This window comes from Tupaia chinensis, unplaced genomic scaffold (assembly GCF_000334495.1).
Source record: "Tupaia chinensis unplaced genomic scaffold, TupChi_1.0 Scaffold000322_1, whole genome shotgun sequence".
In the NCBI taxonomy this organism is placed as follows: domain Eukaryota; kingdom Metazoa; phylum Chordata; class Mammalia; order Scandentia; family Tupaiidae; genus Tupaia; species Tupaia belangeri.
Genome location: NW_006159816.1, coordinates 1,318,227 through 1,336,866, shown reverse-complemented (window position 1 = coordinate 1,336,866; position 18,640 = coordinate 1,318,227). Strand labels below are relative to the sequence as shown.

At 37.9% G+C, this 18,640-nt stretch overlaps 1 protein-coding gene across 1 annotated transcript in view; it reads right to left on the bottom strand.

Moving 5' to 3' along the window:
* Nucleotides 1-2,253: 2,253 nt before the first annotated feature.
* CERKL (CERK like autophagy regulator) overlaps nt 2,254-18,640 on the bottom strand; it is a 157,444-nt gene continuing 141,057 nt past the window's right edge. The window contains exons 7-14 of the mRNA XM_027773106.1: nt 16,534-16,711; nt 16,397-16,456; nt 15,479-15,504; nt 15,275-15,383; nt 10,377-10,473; nt 3,751-3,929; nt 2,574-2,634; nt 2,254-2,370 (exon numbers count right to left, since the gene is read on the bottom strand). Of these exons, the coding sequence (XP_027628907.1) occupies nt 2,254-2,370; nt 2,574-2,634; nt 3,751-3,929; nt 10,377-10,473; nt 15,275-15,383; nt 15,479-15,504; nt 16,397-16,456; nt 16,534-16,711 (827 nt within the window). The remainder of the gene's footprint in view (nt 2,371-2,573; nt 2,635-3,750; nt 3,930-10,376; nt 10,474-15,274; nt 15,384-15,478; nt 15,505-16,396; nt 16,457-16,533; nt 16,712-18,640) is intronic.

Sequence of the window (18,640 nt, the reverse complement as noted above, 5' to 3'; positions counted from 1 at the left end):
TATTTTCGGGGTTGTTTCTTGAAATTAATCTTGAGTTTAATTCCGTCATGGTCAGAGGAGATGCTGGATACAATTTCTATGCCTTTGAATCTGTAAAGGATTGATTTTTGTCCTAACATATGATCAATCTTTGAAAAGGTTCCATGCCGGGGTGAGAAAAATGTATGTGTTGTGGATGTAGGGTGGAAAGTTCTATAGATATCTGTCAAGCCCATTTGATTTACAGTATCTTTTAGGTCCTGTATCTCTCTATTTATTTTCTGTCTAGAAGATCTGTCTAAAGTAGACAATGGGGTGTTGAAATCTCCAAAAATTATAGTATTTCTCTCTATCTCTCCTTTTAGCTCTAGCAGTCTTTTCTTCACGTATTAAGGTGCGCCTGAGTTGGGTGCATAGATATTTATAAGGGTTATATCTTCTTGCTGGATTACCCCACTTACTATTATATAATGCCCTTCTTTGTCTCTTTTTACAGTCTTTGTCTTGAAATCTATTTTGTCTGAGATCACTATTGCTACTCCAGCCCTTTTTTGAGTTCTATTTGTATGGAATATCTTTTTCCAGTCCTTTACTTTTAGTCTATGTATGTCTTTATCGATAAGGTGAGTTTCTTGTAGACAACAGATAGAGCATTTCTGTTTTTTGTTTGTTTGTTTTTATCTATTTTGCCAGTCTATGTCTCTTAATTGGAGAATTTAATCCATTGACATTCAATGTAATTATCGATATTTCCGTACCTGATCCTATCGTTAAGTGAGCCATTTTCTTGGTTGCTTTTTGTTCTCATATAACTGTCTGTCTGACTTTTTAGTTTTCCTGGTATAGTACTCCCTTCAGAACCACTTGAAGAGCTAGTCTGGAGTTGGTAAATTAGTTCAAATTTTGTTTATCCGAGAAGATTATTATCTTTTTTCCCATATGAAAGATAATCTTGCCAGGTATAGTATTCTTGGTTGAAATTGTTTTACATTCAACACTTTGACTATGTCTCCCCATTCTTTCCTTGCCTGCATTGTTTCTGCCAAGAGATCTTATGTTGGGATGACCTTTGTAAGTAACTTGACGTTTTCCTCTTGCCAAATTTAGTATCTCGTCATTGTCTGTTGTTTTTGCCAGTCTGGCTATGATGTGCCTTGGAGAGGATCTTCTTGGGTTGATTCTACTCAAGGTCCTATGTATTTCTTGGGTCTGGATATTTGAATGCCTTTCTAGGTTTGGAAAGTTTTCTTCCAGGATTTCATGGAATAAATTATCTAGGCCCTTATTATTTTCTTCCTCTTCTGGGATACCAATTATCCGGATGTTGGGGTGCTTGATGGTATCCAGTATTCCTCGTATATTATCCTCATTTTTCATGGTTGTTTTCTCAATCTTCTTGATGCTTTTTTCTATGTCAGATGTTTTGTCTTCTACATTAGAGATTTGATCTTCCAACTGATCTAACCTACTTTTAATACTTTCAAGGGAGGTTTTGATTTCCTGTATCACATTCTTCAACCCGAGAAGTTCCATCTGGTTCTTATTTAAGGTAACCATTTCTTCTTTCAAATCATAAAGGACTTCCTCATCTCCTGAGTTCCTTGTCTCTTTTCTTTTCCATCTTAGTTAGTTTGGTCACTACCGATATTCTGAATTCCTTATCATACATGTCCATGACATCCATTATATTGACTGTGGGTGATGTAGGCTTGATGATTTCCCTTGAGGGGGAGGCCTTTTGTTGGTTGCTCATACTTTTTGAGCCTCTGCGATTGTTTCTAGTCATCAGGTAATTTATATGTTGCTTCCTAACTTATTTAAGGTATCTCTGAGTATTAAAAGTTGTCCAGGATTAGAAAATTGATGATTTCTCTTATGGTTGGCCTACCTGTTGCTCACCATTACCATTAACTGTTGTCACTAGTCCTGGATGGCCCAAATTACTCCCTGTTTCTAAGGAGTGGTGAGCTTCCAACTGACATAATATAAGCAACACCTCAAGAGCAAAGAAAAACAAAACAAAAAAAGAAATAGTGTGGTGCAAAAGGTGCACCGCACGCTACTCAAATCACTAAAATGCAGAGAGTCTAAAGACAAGTGGGTAAGGGTCAGAGGATGAGTGACAGGTCCTGGGCAGATGGGCCTGCAGCCGCAGACCTTCTGGTGTCTGGAACTGCTGGCCAGCTGGCTCAGGTTTGCAGGTAGGGTGGGGTGGGGTGCGAGTTCATCTTAAAGTCCCATGCAACCAACCCGAGGTCCAAAGAGGAGTAGGGGTCAGGATGTGTGAAGGTTCGGGGTGATTGGGCCAGCAGCCGCAGGCCGCCTGGTGTCTGGAAGTGCTAGCCAGCTCAAGTATATAAAGTCTTTATCTTCAGTTTCAAAAATAGCCTTCTAAAAATGAGAAGTTTAATTATTTTGGATATAATTTATATTTGTATCTCCCCAGCAGCTAACTTTTAATAACATCCAATGTAGAAATTTTACAAAATAAGCCAAGGATTTGTTCTATCCAGATATCTGTTTAACGTATGACTGTGTTCCTTCATATTAACATTCTAGTTTGCAGAGTTCATTTATAAACAATTACATGTTACTTTTGAATCATTCACTTCTTCCACGTTTCCTCCATAAAGACTGATAAGCCTTGGATGCAATCTGTGAAGAAGATGTATAATTTGTTATTTCATCAAACTGTCATTCTATTCTCTTTCACATATACACATTCACCTAATGAGTGTGGTAGATATTACCAAAGACATTTGATAGTCAGCAAAATATACCTTCATGGCAGAGCTGCTGTTTGGAAAATAGGATGCCCAATAAAGCAACACCAGTATTTACTCTAAGGCCTTCATAATTGTCTTCCTTGACTGACTAGCGTCCTCAATTGCCACTGTACAAATGTCCATTGAGTTTAGAAACACTAGGATCTAACCAGCACCCCTGCAGACTTTTTCTATAATGCTTACCAAGAATGAGTTTGCGTGTCCTAAAACCTGTTTATACCACTTGCTATTGTTACTTAAATATGTAGAATTGTTATGTAAAGTAAGTCAAATTCTTTGTAAAAATTTAATAAAAGCAAACTGCTGACCAGTGTTGTATTATTAGCTTCAGGGGAGAGAAAATACTGGAGGATTACATTGTAATAATATACTCAAATGGCTTCCCAAGGTTTAAGATCTTGACCCATTTTAAAAAAATGAAAACAGGAACCAGCAGTTAGCGTAATGGCTATGTCGCTGGATTCCCACGTAGTCGACCGCGGTTCGTGTCCCGGACCCGGTGGCTTAAAACTCACGCCGGGCGCGTGTGCGTGCGTGCCCAAGATCCCGAGAGGAGAATGGAGGAGAAGGGATTGCGGCATGACCATCCCCCTGGGGGGTGATTTCTCGCTTTCTGTCTCTATGTCTCTCTCTGTCTGTCTGGCGAGCGCACGCGCCCTACAGTGAAAATCTCTCCAAAAAAAAAAAAAAATGAAAACAGAAATTGTAGACATGTTTCATCTGTGTTGCTTACACAGGACAACAATTTTAGAAGGCCAATGTAGAGATACTTAACCAAAGAAAAAGTCTTGGTAGTAAATAATGGTGGGTAAATGTTAAGTTATACTTTTTTATTTGTTGAAAGTTACGTATCTATCTTTTTATGCTTCCCTGATTTTTTTCCCTTCATTGAGTCTATTTTGATAGTTGAAAGAATAGGGCTTTTATTACATTATGAGGTTGGTGTCTATTTGTCAACCTGTAATGTGATGAAATAATTACTTACCTAACATGGACCTCTGATGAAACTTCCATTAAATCACCATCTATATTCCAAGGGAAACTATTTTCTGAAGCAGTTTCATGAGATCCATCCTCCTCATCTGGATTGTATCCACCAGCATTATTCCTAGGAATAACTTTTACTTCTTCAACAGTGTAAGTCTCAATAAATGGAAAATTGAACTAAATGAAACAAACACAAATCATGAGGATACTTGCTTTATTTCTGCTAATTTGAATAATGAACATTAGCTGTGTCTCACAGTAAATATCAACATTTTTGCTGACATCTTTATAACTTTTCAATTTTAGGATTACAGATTCTCAATTTTTAAGTTTATTTTATTTTTTTTAACAATCCTATTTCTGAAGCTTCCCTGGCTCATTTAAATCCAGCAGCTGGAAATCTTGTTTTACGACAAATAGCACATATCTTTAAAAAATTGCATTAGATAACAATATTGTATGTGTTTCAGTTAAAGACTGCCTATACTAGTCTACTGATACAAGATATTTTTATGATACATGGACCTGTTAACTTGTCAATTAGCTAATATAAAGCAAAAACTTGTTACAAGTTTCACACTTGGAATATGAGAAAAGCGACATCTAAATTTGTGAAGATGAAACATATCTTTATAGAGAAAGCTAATCAAATATGATTCCCACAGGTGTTTGTCTGCCTGAGATCCACTTTAAGTACAGACACAAGTTGCTAGATAATTATAATATGCTTGCATTCTAGAATGGTAGATTGCAAATTGCAATTTTTCTTGTTTGTAAAAAGAATCTATAGAGAAAAAATGCTATAAATGCTCTGAAATAATTTTGAAAAGTTAGCCAAATAACTTTAGTGGAAATGGATCATAACTACTCATTTCGGTTTTCAGCTAAGTGGCATGAGATTGACTATTATATTTTCTATATCATTGCCCCCTTCCACATAAAGATCTCAATACAGCACAGAATTTTAAATGTTGATAGGAAACATTTTTTCTTACCTTTATTTTATATATGTAGAAACCAAGGTTCAGCAAATTTCACTTTATAAACTGTATAATAAACTGAGTTACACAGTGGGTTATATGGTGGCCTCAGCTGCTCTTAACTGAGGGAGAGTTAGAGGGCCCTAGGCAGCTCTCTGTGAAACTGACAGCGTTGTGCTAAAACTTCCACCTCAGGTATAAAGCCTTGGGTACATGCTTCATACTTGTAGAAACATCTACATAATTCTTCATTGTAATGATTTGTTTTAGAGGCCAGGTGGTGGTCCTGTGGTAAAAATTCAATGCTTTGCATGGCAGAACTACATGGGAAGAGTACAGTTTGCATTCAGAGACCTGCCTGAGTGTGCAGGGCTCGCATGTGCCTCTGATTCAAGTTGACTGGGGATGGAGTGTGGCATTAGAACCCTGTTGGGAATGCTGTATCTCTCTCTCACTTGTAGAATACATAAATGAACTTTAAAAAAACCATAAATATTTTATATGAGTTATTAGTAACTGGTTATGATGAGTTAAATTATGTCCTCCCCCCATAAAAAATAAGTTGCATTCCTAATTTAGGTATGTTGCATTCTATTCTGAATTTAGGAATGCAGCTCTTGGTACCTGTAACTGTCACTGTATTTGAGAGTAGGGTCATTGTAGATGTTCTCAAATTAAGATGAGGTCATTAGAGTGGACCCTAATCAATATGACCGAAGTCTGGGACCAGCAGTTAGTGTAATGGCTATGTCACTGGATTCCCACGTAGTCGACCGCAGTTCAAGTCTCGGACCTGGTGGCTTAAACTCATGCTGGGCGCGTGTGCGTGCCCAAGATCCCAAGAGGAGGATGGAGAAGGGATTGTGGCATGGCCATCCCCCCTGGGGGGTGATTTCTTGCTTTCTGTCTCTCTGTCTCTCTCTGTTTTTCGGGCGAGTGCATGCACCCTATAACGAAAACATCTCCAAAATAATAATAATAATATGACCGAAGTCTATTAGAGAGGAAAAGGCCATGTGATGACAGCGAGACCAAATGGTGCAGCTGCCAGCCATGAACTGAGATCCACCGTTGAGAAGTCTATCATCTTAAATCATCAGTTTTCACATATGTACCTCATATGATAAGGTTTTATCCATCCATTCAAATGTATTAACTATGAAAACTATGAAACCACAGACTTTGTCAAATGGGACTTTAGGGAACCAACAGTTTAGGATCATGTGTGAGGGTATGTCTAGGGCATGGAGAAGGGAAGGCTACAGAGAAGTGCTATGATGGCTTAAGCACCAAGTTGAACTGACAAAACAAGAAGACGCAAACAAAGCCAGGATGCTTGGAAAGCTTCCCATTTGAAATGACTCAAAGAGCACAGAGAACTTGCCTGTGGGAAGTTCTCAGTGGAGAAGATCTGACAGTGCAGAGAGATGTCGTGACCTAGAAACTGCAAAGTATTCAACGTGACGGTTATGGGATGAATTATGTCCACCCCTCCCAAATTTCTCAGTTGAAACTTTATCCCCAGTGCCTCAGAATATAAACATTTCATTTTCAAAGATCTTTAAAGGTATGATTAAGTTAAAATGAGATCTTTAGGGTAATCTGATATGACTCATGTCCTCATAAGAAGAGAAAATCTGGACGTATGGAAACATTGGTGTGCATGCACATAGAGGAATGACACGCAAGGACACAGTGAGAAGATAGCTATGCACAAGTCAAAGAAAGAGGCCCCAGGAGAAATCAAATTTGCCAGCACCTTCTTGAACTTCTAGTCCCCAGAACTATGAAAAAAATGAAATTTTCGTTGTTCGAGCCTACCATTTGGTGGTTATTTGTTACGGCAGCCCTAGAAAAAAATAATACAGAGACCAGCAGTTAGTTTAATGGCTATGTGGCTGGACTCCCAAGTAGTTGACCGCAGTTCATGTCCTGGACCTGGTGACTTAAAACTAACGCCGGGCACAGGTGCGTGTGTACCCAAGATCCCGAGAAGAAAATGAAGAAGGGATTGTGGCATGGCCATCCCTACTGGGGGGTGATTTCTCGCTTTCTGTCTCTCTCTGTCTGGCTAGCAAGTGCCCGTGCCCTATAGCAAAAACCTCTCCAAAAATAAATAAATAAATAATAAGAATACACTGACCAAATCACAGGGAATCTGGTAGAGGGCAGGAAAAGGTGAGGCTGCAACATAGATGGGCTCTAAATTATCTGTTGACGACACTGTGCATGATAATATTTTTTGCTGGACGAATATACAATATCTTCATGCTGGGAAATTTTATTTTACAAGCTGTAATAATATACAGTGATTGCACGCATAAAAAATATGAATTAAAATACAAAGGGCTGTAGATTCCCTACCGAGGGAATCAGATACTATCGTGATGACAATGAGAAAGGCATTGGAGAATTTAAGAAAGAAATCAGATGTATGCTTTCGAAAAATCTCTGAAATGAGATATGAATGATAAGACAGGAAAACCCGAAGGCGACGGGAGGCTATGGTAGGCAAGAAGGGTTAAGGTTTGAATTCAGATGAGAGAGCAATTTGGGGAACATTTAAGAGGTGAAATATCTGGTTAGTGGACTATGGTGAGAAATGAGAGGGAGGAAGGTGTCCAGAGTTACTCCAGGATGGTGGGAAGCGGTGTCTTGAGCGGCATCGGGAACCATGCAGGGAGGCGCTTTAGAGAAAAGATAAAGTGCACTATGGACACGTTGGACTCTAGGTACCTGTGCACTTTAGAACCTTTGTAGCACACAAGAAGGGTTAACAGTCCTGAAGATCTGAAGAGAATTATCGTGCGCCTTGGTGGTGCAGGACACAGTTCGAACAATGGGGGTCAATGAGGTCATCTGGGAAAGGGTATCTCAACACAGGAGGGCTGCTAACAAATTCCTGGGGAAGCCCTAAGATACGAGGGTTTTAAACTCCACAGCAAAAATGTAAATGTGAGCAAGAAACGTATGAACAGTGAAAAGGAGGATCAGCAATAGGACGGAGCTGAAAGAACTTTGAAGGGTAATTTTTACCCTCCACAACAGGAATCACTCCATGAATGGTGGTTTTAAACCTGTTCTACAAGTGTAGATATATCACAAACACACGTGTGCACACACGGACACGTATAAACATTCATTCATTTGTTCACCCAAGTAAGCATGGCTCAGAGAACTAGATGTTGCTCTTTAAACTGAAGTGACACATTTTCTGTCCTGAATACCAGCACTGCTACTAAGTATACAGTAGTTTATATACTCTTTCGTCTATCTGATCTTTGTCTTTACTGCAGCTTTATCATGTGGCTATTCCAGTATACTACACTAGATGATTTCTAAAGAAAAGAAGTTTATTTGGCTCATGATTCTGGTGCCTGAAAGGTCCAAAAGCATGACCCTGGCCTCCTCTGCTCTGGTGAGAGCCACATGCTACTTCACCCCATGGCAAAAAATCCAGCAGGTGCTTACAAAGAGAGAAGAAACTTCAGGTTGCCAGCTAGCTTCATAACCACCTATTCTCACAGGAACTAATTTGGGAGAACTGAGGGTACTTTAAATGCTTCATGAAGGATCCTGCCCCGTATCCAAAACATGTCCCATTATGCCCCTCTTCCCAACATGCTTCAATAGGGATACTCAAATCACAGCAATAATCTTAAGTAATTTATCAAAATTTACATTTTGAAAATATCACCTGAAAAAGACACATGCGTACACATGTATTAATAATTTTTAACAAATGTGTCAGAGTAATATCTCTTAGAAGCAGTCACTTTCGGTATCAATCTAATTATTCTCACTATATACCATATACAAAATGTTGTAGAATTTCTTTGCAAAAAATTACCAAGCAATAATATGGACTTTAATTTCTGAAAATAGCTAAGTCTAAATTAGAGTTAAGCATAATGAAACACACATACACGTCTACACAGGCAATAGTCACATCAAAAGTAAAATATGATTAGTAGAACACATAGAAAAAATTGGTTATAATATATCTTGCATAACATGATCTCATTTAAGAAGACATTTATTTTCCTATAGAATATTATTTGTATTACAATCTGTATATCTTCATCTTTATATTTTAAATAAGCATTGCTTTTAAAATCAGAAGAAAGCTATTTTCATGGTTTTATAAAAAGGATGTCAACAAAAATTGCCTTAGAAATTTAGTCCTTAGGCAATTCTAAAAGAGACTTTCTATAAACAATTTATGCAATAGATGACTCAAAATGTAGAGCTTTTCATGGGCATATTAATAAGTCACTTAAGTTCTCAAATAGGGGCATATTAATGAGGGTAAAACTCATTTAAGTTCTTACATATTTATTTAATAGAAAAGGATTAAGAAACATTTATATCATAGTAATGATACTGATTATTTCTAGCGGCCTGGAATTTATAATGCTTTTTATATTGTTTTCCTATTACTGTTTGTACTGATTTTGGATTAAGAGAAATAATAAAGTTGTTTTTAATGTTTAAAAATTCCATTAAGTCTGAAAAAGCATACATTCCTTTGATAAAATCAGTAATTCTCTGTATTTCCCCAGGACACACTATAAAGTTATTATTTTGGCTCACAATCTACATTATGTCTGCTTGTCTACTTTGTCTCGTTGGAGATTTATATTTAAGAAAACTGGGACTATCTTGAATTTTCACAATTTAATTTCCTAAACAGTCTGGTTTGCTCAAATATTGATCTAATGGAGTAGTGGGCAGGAGACAATGCAAACTTCATGAGGACTGCCTGAGAAAGTCTGAAATTATAATAACACAAAAACTGAGAGTCTTGCTATGATGGGGGTATGCAAGCAAGATTCAGCTGCTAGTCACTGGCTGGATTTACTCTCCTCATCCTCACATCTGCTCTCTCAAAGCTACTGCCATGCAGTATTTTATACCTTTAAGACTGTGTAAGACTACAAGGTTTTACAGCCATACCTCTGCACATCAGGACTCACAATTTCAAAAATGCACATACATCTACGATCAGTTTCCTAATGACTGTTCAAAATATCTGCCAAAAGAACATGACTTGTAATGCTTACTATTTCTCTTTAAGCCAAATCGCTTAGGTGGAACTGTGTATCTCTACACATTCTAGTGTTTAATAAAATGATATCTATGTAAAAGCGGTATATCTTAAACTATTTTTATCTGCAAATCTATTTCAAATCAATGAGCATGGGCAGATCTGTAAAGAAATGTCAGAAAAAATCAAAAGACCATAACTGTAGAGAGTCTGCTGCCATTAAATTAAAAAGGCTAAATCTCAGATTTCACTACTTGGCATTCTGAAGAACAACAATAAACAATATCAGTTTATCCTTAATTTACCTAACATTTTAACATGAAACTATATTTCCTGTCTTCTCATTATGAAAAAATAATTACACATAACCATTAATCCACAGCTCAGAAAAGTCCAGTCCACATTGATAGGGGTGGCTACTTTACAAAGTCAAGATGAAACACAGTTGGGAAAAAACAAACAAACAAAAACAGAGTAATGTATTCAGAAGGAAATAAAGCCCTCTTGTGATGCAAGACTTACGTCAACTCTTGTAGCATTTCTCTCTTTCCATGATTAATAGCTTTGCAAATAAGTAACAAAAAGAATTGACTATACCTGATTTTTTACACTGGCATATCTTTTCAAGTGTTTTATAAATTCTTGCCGAGAAGTGTTTCGTGCAATTATAAGAGCCATACTTCCATTATTTAATCTGAAATTAAATATTTGTAATTGACATTTAGATGGTTACTAAGAGATTACATTAAAAAAATACTCTATTGAAACCAGTAGATGGCATAGTAGTTACATCACTGGACTCCTATGTGACTGCAGTTTGAATCCTGGACCTGGTGGATTGAAATTCATGCCAGGCATGTGTGCATGTGTGTCCAAAATTCCAACAGAATGAAGGAGAAGGGACTGCGGCATAGCCATCACCCCTGGGGGGTTGTGGGGAGGTGATTTCTCACTTTCTGTCCCTCTTTCTCAGTCTCTCCAGTCAGAGCATTGACCCTATAGCAAAAATCTCTCTTTAAAAAAAAAGAAAACAAACTATATTGTTTACTAGAAGTGGTGGATAAAATAATTGCCACATTAAATTTACATAAAATTCTTAAACTATATTTTGCTACATTATTCTTTCAAATTAGTTTTTTCAAACTGTCAGTTTCCTTCTCAGCAAGCTCTTACATTAGGGCTAACATGCCTAACTAACATGCCTCTTATTCATATATTAAGACATAATTTAAAATCCAGTGTAATCACTTGGAATTGTAAATGTGAAACTATGTATGTTTGTTAAAGACGCATTACAAACTAGTTAATATGTGCAACAGCATGACAAATAGCTCAATACTTTCTAAACTCTAAAGTGTGACTCAAATATTTATTCATGGGCAGAAGGTCTAAATGACATAGGAAATGAACTAAATCAAAGTGGCCCTTGGATGAATGAAATGCAGTGAACAAATGCAGCCACACATGTTCGTTTAAATGCTTAAGCATTTTAATCTTGTACGACTGTTCCATCCAATATAAGAAATGGAAAATTCAGAGGTGTGATCTAACGCCAAAACAGCCACTCACAATGCATCTAGCTTTAGAAGGCAATTTATGGAGATACATGCAAATGACTTCTAGGTGAGTTTCAGTGCAAACATGAAGTTATTCTAAGAATGACAGAAAAAAAGAGCTCCTTAAATCTTGTAGAAGCTCAGATTAGGGCTGTTAGGGATCTTAGAGATCATCTCATCACTCACTCATTTTAGTAGAAGAAAAAGACAATCCCAAATGTAAGTGATTCATTCAAAGACACAGAGAAAAGCATAATGACCACCAGCCTCCGGACTCTTCATATTCAGGTTCCAATACTCATTCTATCCATTATGCCTTTTCTCAACTAAAAATAAATAGCTGGCTGACTCCATGGCCTAGTGGTTAACACAGCTGAATCCCAAATGTCTTATCCTGCATTTCAATCCCAGATCCAGCAACTTGAGAAGTTGCTGGTTGTACACGTGCTTGCCCAAAATCCCAAACGAAGGGACAGATAGAGGAGAAGGGATTGTGGCATGAACATTCCCCCATGGGAGGAGCTTTCTCCTCTCCCTCTCTCTCTGGCTAACACACATGCCCTCTATCAAGTAAATAAATAGCAGCAAGATGAGTATGCATCCTTATTTTTTAAACTGCGTAATTTTATAAACATGAAAAGCATTACCAATGCCTGTTTTTGAATACTTACTAGTAATTTAAATACCCCTTTATATGCCTAGCACTATTCTAAATGCTTCACATATTTTAATGCAGTTAATCTAAGAACATTTAGAATATAAAAATATTAATTCTTATTGATTTTTATTGAGGTATTTCTTTTTTTTTTTTGGAGAGGTTTTTGCTATAGGGCGTGTGCACTTGCCAGACAGACAGAGAGAGACAGAGAACTAGAAAGCAAGAAATCACCCCCCAGGGGGGACGGCCACACCGCAATCCCTTCTCCTCCCTTCTCCTCCTGGGATCTTGGGCACGCACGCACATGCGCCCGGCGTGAGTTTTAAGCCACTGGGTCCAGGACGCAGACCTCAGTCGACTACATGGGAGCCCAGTGACATAGCCATTATGCTAACTGCTTGTCCCCTCTATTGAGGTATTTCAAAATAAGTTATATTTTTGGTGCAGGCTGAAAGTGTAATCTCCTGTCTAATTATCTCAACCATTCAGTTATATCTCTGAAAATCTCCGGGAGTTTTTGTAAAAATGGCAACTTTTGGACCAGTGTCATCGTAATTGCAGTGACTGGATATCATATATGCTACTTGAGGTCCAGACCTAGTGACTTGAAAAACATACCAGGCATGTGCATGTGTGTCCAAAATCCTCAAAGGAGAAATGGAGGAGGAAGGATTATGGCATGACCATTCCCCACTGGAGAGCAGGGTGCTTTCTCACTTCTAAGCTCTCCTACTCTTCTCTCTGTCTCTCTCCAGTGAGCCCACATGCCCTCTGGCAAATTAAAAACAAACAAGAAAAACTGACATATTTTTATTAGAATCCACAAAAGAATCTCTAATTAATCATCGTTCTTTGACAAATTCATCAATACTGATTAGACCTGAAGAATCAGGAATAGAATTTCAGGCAAGCTGAACATTTTATGGAGTCGTTTTGAAGGAAGCATGAATCTATAGCTCCCAGAAGATGGCCCCGCTGTGGATGCACGGCTAAGACATTGTGCTCCATAAGCTGGGAACATTGGGAGTCCTGGGTTCGACTTCTGGTCTAACCTAAAAGTGGGGTGTGGTGGAATACAACCCAGATAGGACAAGGCAGGAGGGTCATGAGTTCAAGGCCAAGCTCGACAACCTAGTGAGACTCGGTCTCTTAAAAACCAAACAAGAAAGCCCTACCAGAAGAGCTGGCTCATAATAGTCCTTAAGCAACTGGGGCTAGATAAACATTGTCTCAAGTCCTTCTGAACATAGCTCCTCAGTCAGTTAGCCACATCTTCATGTTCAATGGGGAAGAACCTTCATTAAGAAAGGGCTTGGTAAGAACAACCAAGTTCAATGTGTAAATTGAACAAGCTACTTCACTCCAATTTCAACACTGGAGATAATTAGCAAGGACCTTGCCATTTGTGTTTTTAAAAGTTTCTACTTTTGAGCCCAGCAGATAGCATAATGGCAACACCACTAGACTCCCTTGTAGTCGGCCATGTTTCAAGTTCCGAACCCAGTGGCTTAAACTCACGCTGGGTGCATGTGCATGTGTGCCCAAGATCCTGAGAGGAGAATGGAGGAGAAGGGATTACAGCATGGCCATCCCCTCGGAGGGTGGTTTCTCGCTTTCTCTCTCTCTGTCTCTCTCTTTCTGGCTAGCGCACATGTCCCATAGCAAAAAAAAAAACAAAACTCCCCCCCCCAAAATGTTTATACTTTCTATTTCCCCGAATTTGTATATTGTTCTGTTTATTACCTTCATATCAGTTACCAAGGAAGACATTTTTTAAAGAATTATTTATTTAATTTAATTTATTCATTTATTTATTTTAATTTGACCAGACACACACACACATACACACACAGAGAGAGAGAGAGAGAAAGAGAGAGAGAGAGGAAGTTAGAAAACAAGCTACCAGGTCCATGACTTGAACCATGGTTGGCCACGTGGGAGTGGCCAGCACCTTAACCACCAAGCCACCTGTTTGTCAGGCCAAGGAAGAAATTTAAAGTCAGTCACTTACTCTAGCTATTAATTATCCTAGTTAAATATTTTGCACAAAAGTTGAAACCCATCATTAAAATAATATCAATTGCCAAAGTACATAAGGCATTTTTCTTGGAAAAATCTAGAGGTGGCTGCATTTCATAACATTTATGATCCTTTCTTCTATATTTTACAGGGTTGTATTTGAAAGAGAAATAGTTTCAGCCCCATAATGTGCTTCTTTAAAAGGATGTGCTAGAGAAAGAATGTCTATATCCCGTAAATAGAGAGATATATAAACCGTAGTGTGATTTCTTCAATTGAAAATGTGGACAGTGTGTTCATATGCACCACTATTCACAGTAAATAGAACTGAAATGTCTCCTTTGACCAAATGTATCAAACATATGTATGCATACTTTTCATAATGAGGACATTTATACTTGTACTAAAATTTAAAAGAGCTATTCACAAGAAATACCAGAATTTAATATAATAGTCCAACAAATAGTAAAACAGCAAATAAAGCAAGCAAAGTAGCAATAAAACCCAGAGAATATTACTTTAGCCTCAGTGACATTAAAAAGTCAATGAGGATGTGGTTATTTTTCCAGTTCAACAATTGTTCTCGATCTATACGATGGCAAATCATTTAGATCTCTACTATTATATAAAAAGAGACTACTACTTTTTTTTTTTTAAGGTTTTTGCCTTAGGGCACATGCTTTCACCAGAGAGACAAAGACAGTAAAAGGGAAAGTGAGAAATAGCCCCCCCCCCACCAGGGAGGTTGGACAAGCCGCAGTCTCTTTTCCATTCTCCTCCAGGATCTTGAGCACATCCAGCATGAGTTTAAAGCCACATGGTCCAGGTCTCAAACCATGGTAGGCTTTGTGGGAGTCCAGTAATGTAACTACTGTGCCATCTGCTGGTTTGAGACTAATTCTTAATATATTCTAGGTAGCCAAGAGTTAGTTGAGTACTATAAAAGGGGGCAGGTGGGGGAGAGGTTTCTAAGAAAAGTATCAATGCAAGGAGTCAATAAAACAAAACACACACACACACACATGCACACTGGGGCCAGCAGGTAGTGTGGTGATTAAGGGCTCTGGACTCCCACATGTCTGACTGAAGTTTGAATCCCAGACCTGGTGGCTTACTTTCTTGCTTTCCCTCTCTCTCACTCTCTCTCCCTCTCTGGTCAAATGTAAATAAATAAATAAATAAATAAATAAATAAATAAATAAATAAATAAAATAAGTTAAATAAAATAATTTTTAATTAAAAAAAAAAAAAACCTTACTAACCTGGTATTAGGTGCCAAGCCTCCAGGTGCCACTGAACACAGGCAAGGAATTGCCATAATGCTAATATTCAAGAAATGACCCTGGATCATTTTCCATTGATCATTACAGCCTAAAGGTAATGGAAGTGACGAGTTATTTTCCCTCACCAGAGTAAATCGTCAATATAGTCTGGTTTAGTTCTCAAGGAGATACTTTTAGACTCACCCGATTTGGGAGATCCCTGTGCAGTCCTAAAAGTAAACAAAAACAAACAAACAAATACATGTCATACCACAAAAAAAGCATCTATTAAATATGAGAAAATTAGAGCACCTATCACAGATAGGATCTCTACGATTTTCTTAGATTCTCTAGACTAAGTAAAAGTGTGAACAATTTTGTTACTGCCTACATTATAATATGTTGGTTCATTTCAAAATAGGATAGTACTGGGAACCAGCAGTTAGCATAATGGCTATGTCGCTGAACTCCCACATAGTCGACCGCGGTTCACGTCCAGGACCCGGTGGCTTAAAACTCACGCCAGGCGCGTGTGCGTGAGTGACCAAGATCCCGAGAGGAGAATGGAGGACAAGGGATTGTGGCGTGACCATTCCCCCTGGGGGGTGATTTCTCGCTTTCTGTCTCTATGTCTCTCTCTGTCTGTCTGGTGAGCGCATGCGCCCTATAGCGAAAACCTCCCCCCCCAAAAAAAAAAAAATTAGGATAGTACTGTAAGGAACGGTGATTGATTTTTTTAAATGACTAGAGCACTTCCCACTGTAACTATGATTAATATTTTTATTCCACATTAGACTAAAGTTCTCATGAGGGTCAAAACTGTGGATTGCATTTGTTTGCTTATTTCTAGGCTCATCATTGTCTCCAAAGTGTCTGGCACGTGATAAGCACTCACACAGCTATTGAATGAATCAATAAGTGGTTTGTTGTTTCTGAAGAGAAAAACTAGATGGCATGCTTACTATTAGAAACTGTAAGAGTTCATGACTCTGTATTCTTTACTGGTATGTTAAAAAAAAATAGCCAAAGATCTTGTACAAGTCTAATAAATTGTGAATGCCAAAATGTTTTATGTTTCAAAGCAAAATACAAATATCTGTACCACCCTGAGTTTTTACCTACTTTTCTTGTACATCTTGAGAGTTGTCAAATGGTAAAAATGATATTTCACAGTCCTCTGGCCTAAAATATAACAAAATCAGTATTAATAGTCATTGGTCCTGGAATATGAAATCTTTGGTTTTAAGAAAAAGACTTACTTAAGTTTTGCCAGTGCCTTAACTACAGCAAAATCTCTCCGTTGGTTCGGGGACATCCATCGGTATTTTTCTGCCAGAGCCAAAGTTCTTCCACCAAAGCCAAACATGGCTGAGAACCCAAAGCGAAGAAGCTTGCCAGTGGTGCTGAAGGTGCAGACATCGACCAGTTGCACATGTCCTTGGAGGTTATATTGAACATTAGTCAGTCGGTGAGTGCAGTATGACTAGTGGTCAACACAGCAAACATCGCACAGTATATTTACTTAATAGGAGACTGTCCCAAGATAGTGTATGTCATAATGAACATTCTTGTTTTCACTTCATCTCTCTCTCTTTTTTTATTTGTTTATTTTTTGGAGAAATTTTTGCTATAGGGTGTGTGCACACTTGCCAGAGAGATAGTGAGAGACAGAGACACACAAAGCAAGAAATCGCCCCTCAGGGTGGATCGTCACATCTCTCCTACATTCTCCTGTCAGAATTTTGGGCACTCAAGCACATGCATCCAGCGAGACTTTCAAGCCACTGGGTCTGGGACTCAAACCGTGGTCAACCACATGGGAGTCCAGCACTTTAACCTCTATACCACCTGCTGTCCCTCCTTCATCTCTCTTTATCAACAACTACTGCTACTGCTGTTTGAAACTTTATCAGGTATTAGTGAAGAAATGCAAAGCAGTAAAATTTGTGGCTTACTGCTAACTCATATAAAATTTGTTAAGAAAGTGAAGTTGATATAAATGTGCAAAGTAAATTTTTACACTCTATCTGAGCATAAACACCTTCAGTCAACTAGGATAATAAACGGTCTCTTATCATAAGAAAAATGTTTGTACTTTTTCTCTCATTTAGTAACATGTCCTTACAAGCAAACAATATAAGGGGGGAGAAGTGTCTTGAAAAAGTTTGTGGAAAATGCATATTATGAAAAATTTATGCCTGGATTTAAAAAATTTTTGCAACAAAATAAGTTCTTATTTTAATTCCACTTTTTTCATGAACTTTTTGAAGTCTGCACATAGTATCAAATATCTTAGCGTACTACACATTGGAGAAAACCTCCTATACTGTTCTTATAAAAATGAAACTACCACATGATCCAACAATCCCACTGCTGGGTATATTGGCAAAGAAAATGAGGTTAGTGTGTTGAAGAGATATCTGCCCTCTCATTTTCATTTTAGCACTATTCACAAAATCCAAAGTACAGAATCAAACTAGGTGTCCATTGATGGATGAATAAATAAGGAAAATGTGGCATATATGCAAAAGGTATATTAAGTAGCCATAAAAAAAATTAATAAAACCCTGTCATTTGCAGCAACATGGATGAACCTGGAGTGAAATAAGCCAGGCACAGAAAGAAAAATACCACATGATCTCATTCATATGTCGAATCTAAGTAGACCTCACAGAAGCACAGAGTAAGACCAGCCCCACATCTTAGTGGTCAAGAGTGTTGGATCCCACATAGATGACCACAGTTGAAATCCCAACTCTGGGGGGAGGGGCTTGAAAAACACGCTAGGTACATGTGCATGTATGCCCCACATCCCAAGAAAATGAAGAAATGAAAGAGAAGGAATTAAAACATGACTACATTGAGAAGTACTTTCTCCTAGTTTCTCTGACAAGTTCACATGCCCTCTGTCAATTAAAAATAAAGAATATAACAGTGGTTACCAGAGGTTAGGGAATATCAGGCAAGGGATATGATGAGATTGGTCAATGAGTACAAAGTTAAGAAGAAAATGTTCTAGTGTTCTTGTCCCAGTATTATGACTATGGTTAATAGGGTGGTGGTGGTGGGGGAAATCTTAGAAAGTTCACAGAAAACACATATTATAAAAAGTCGAGGGGCTGAAAGGTGGCATGGTGGTTCAGTGCACTGAACTCCCACATGGCCGACCATGACTACAGTTGAGGTCCCAGACCAAGAGACTCGCTTTCTCACCTTCTCTCTCTCTCTCTCCCCGTCTCTGGTCAAATTAAAATAAATAAATAAATAAAGTTAAATAAAATAATTCAAAAAAAATGTTAAGTCTATGAACAGATTTTAACTTTCAAAATTATTTTTATTGCCAAAGGTCACATGTGCTTATTAGGG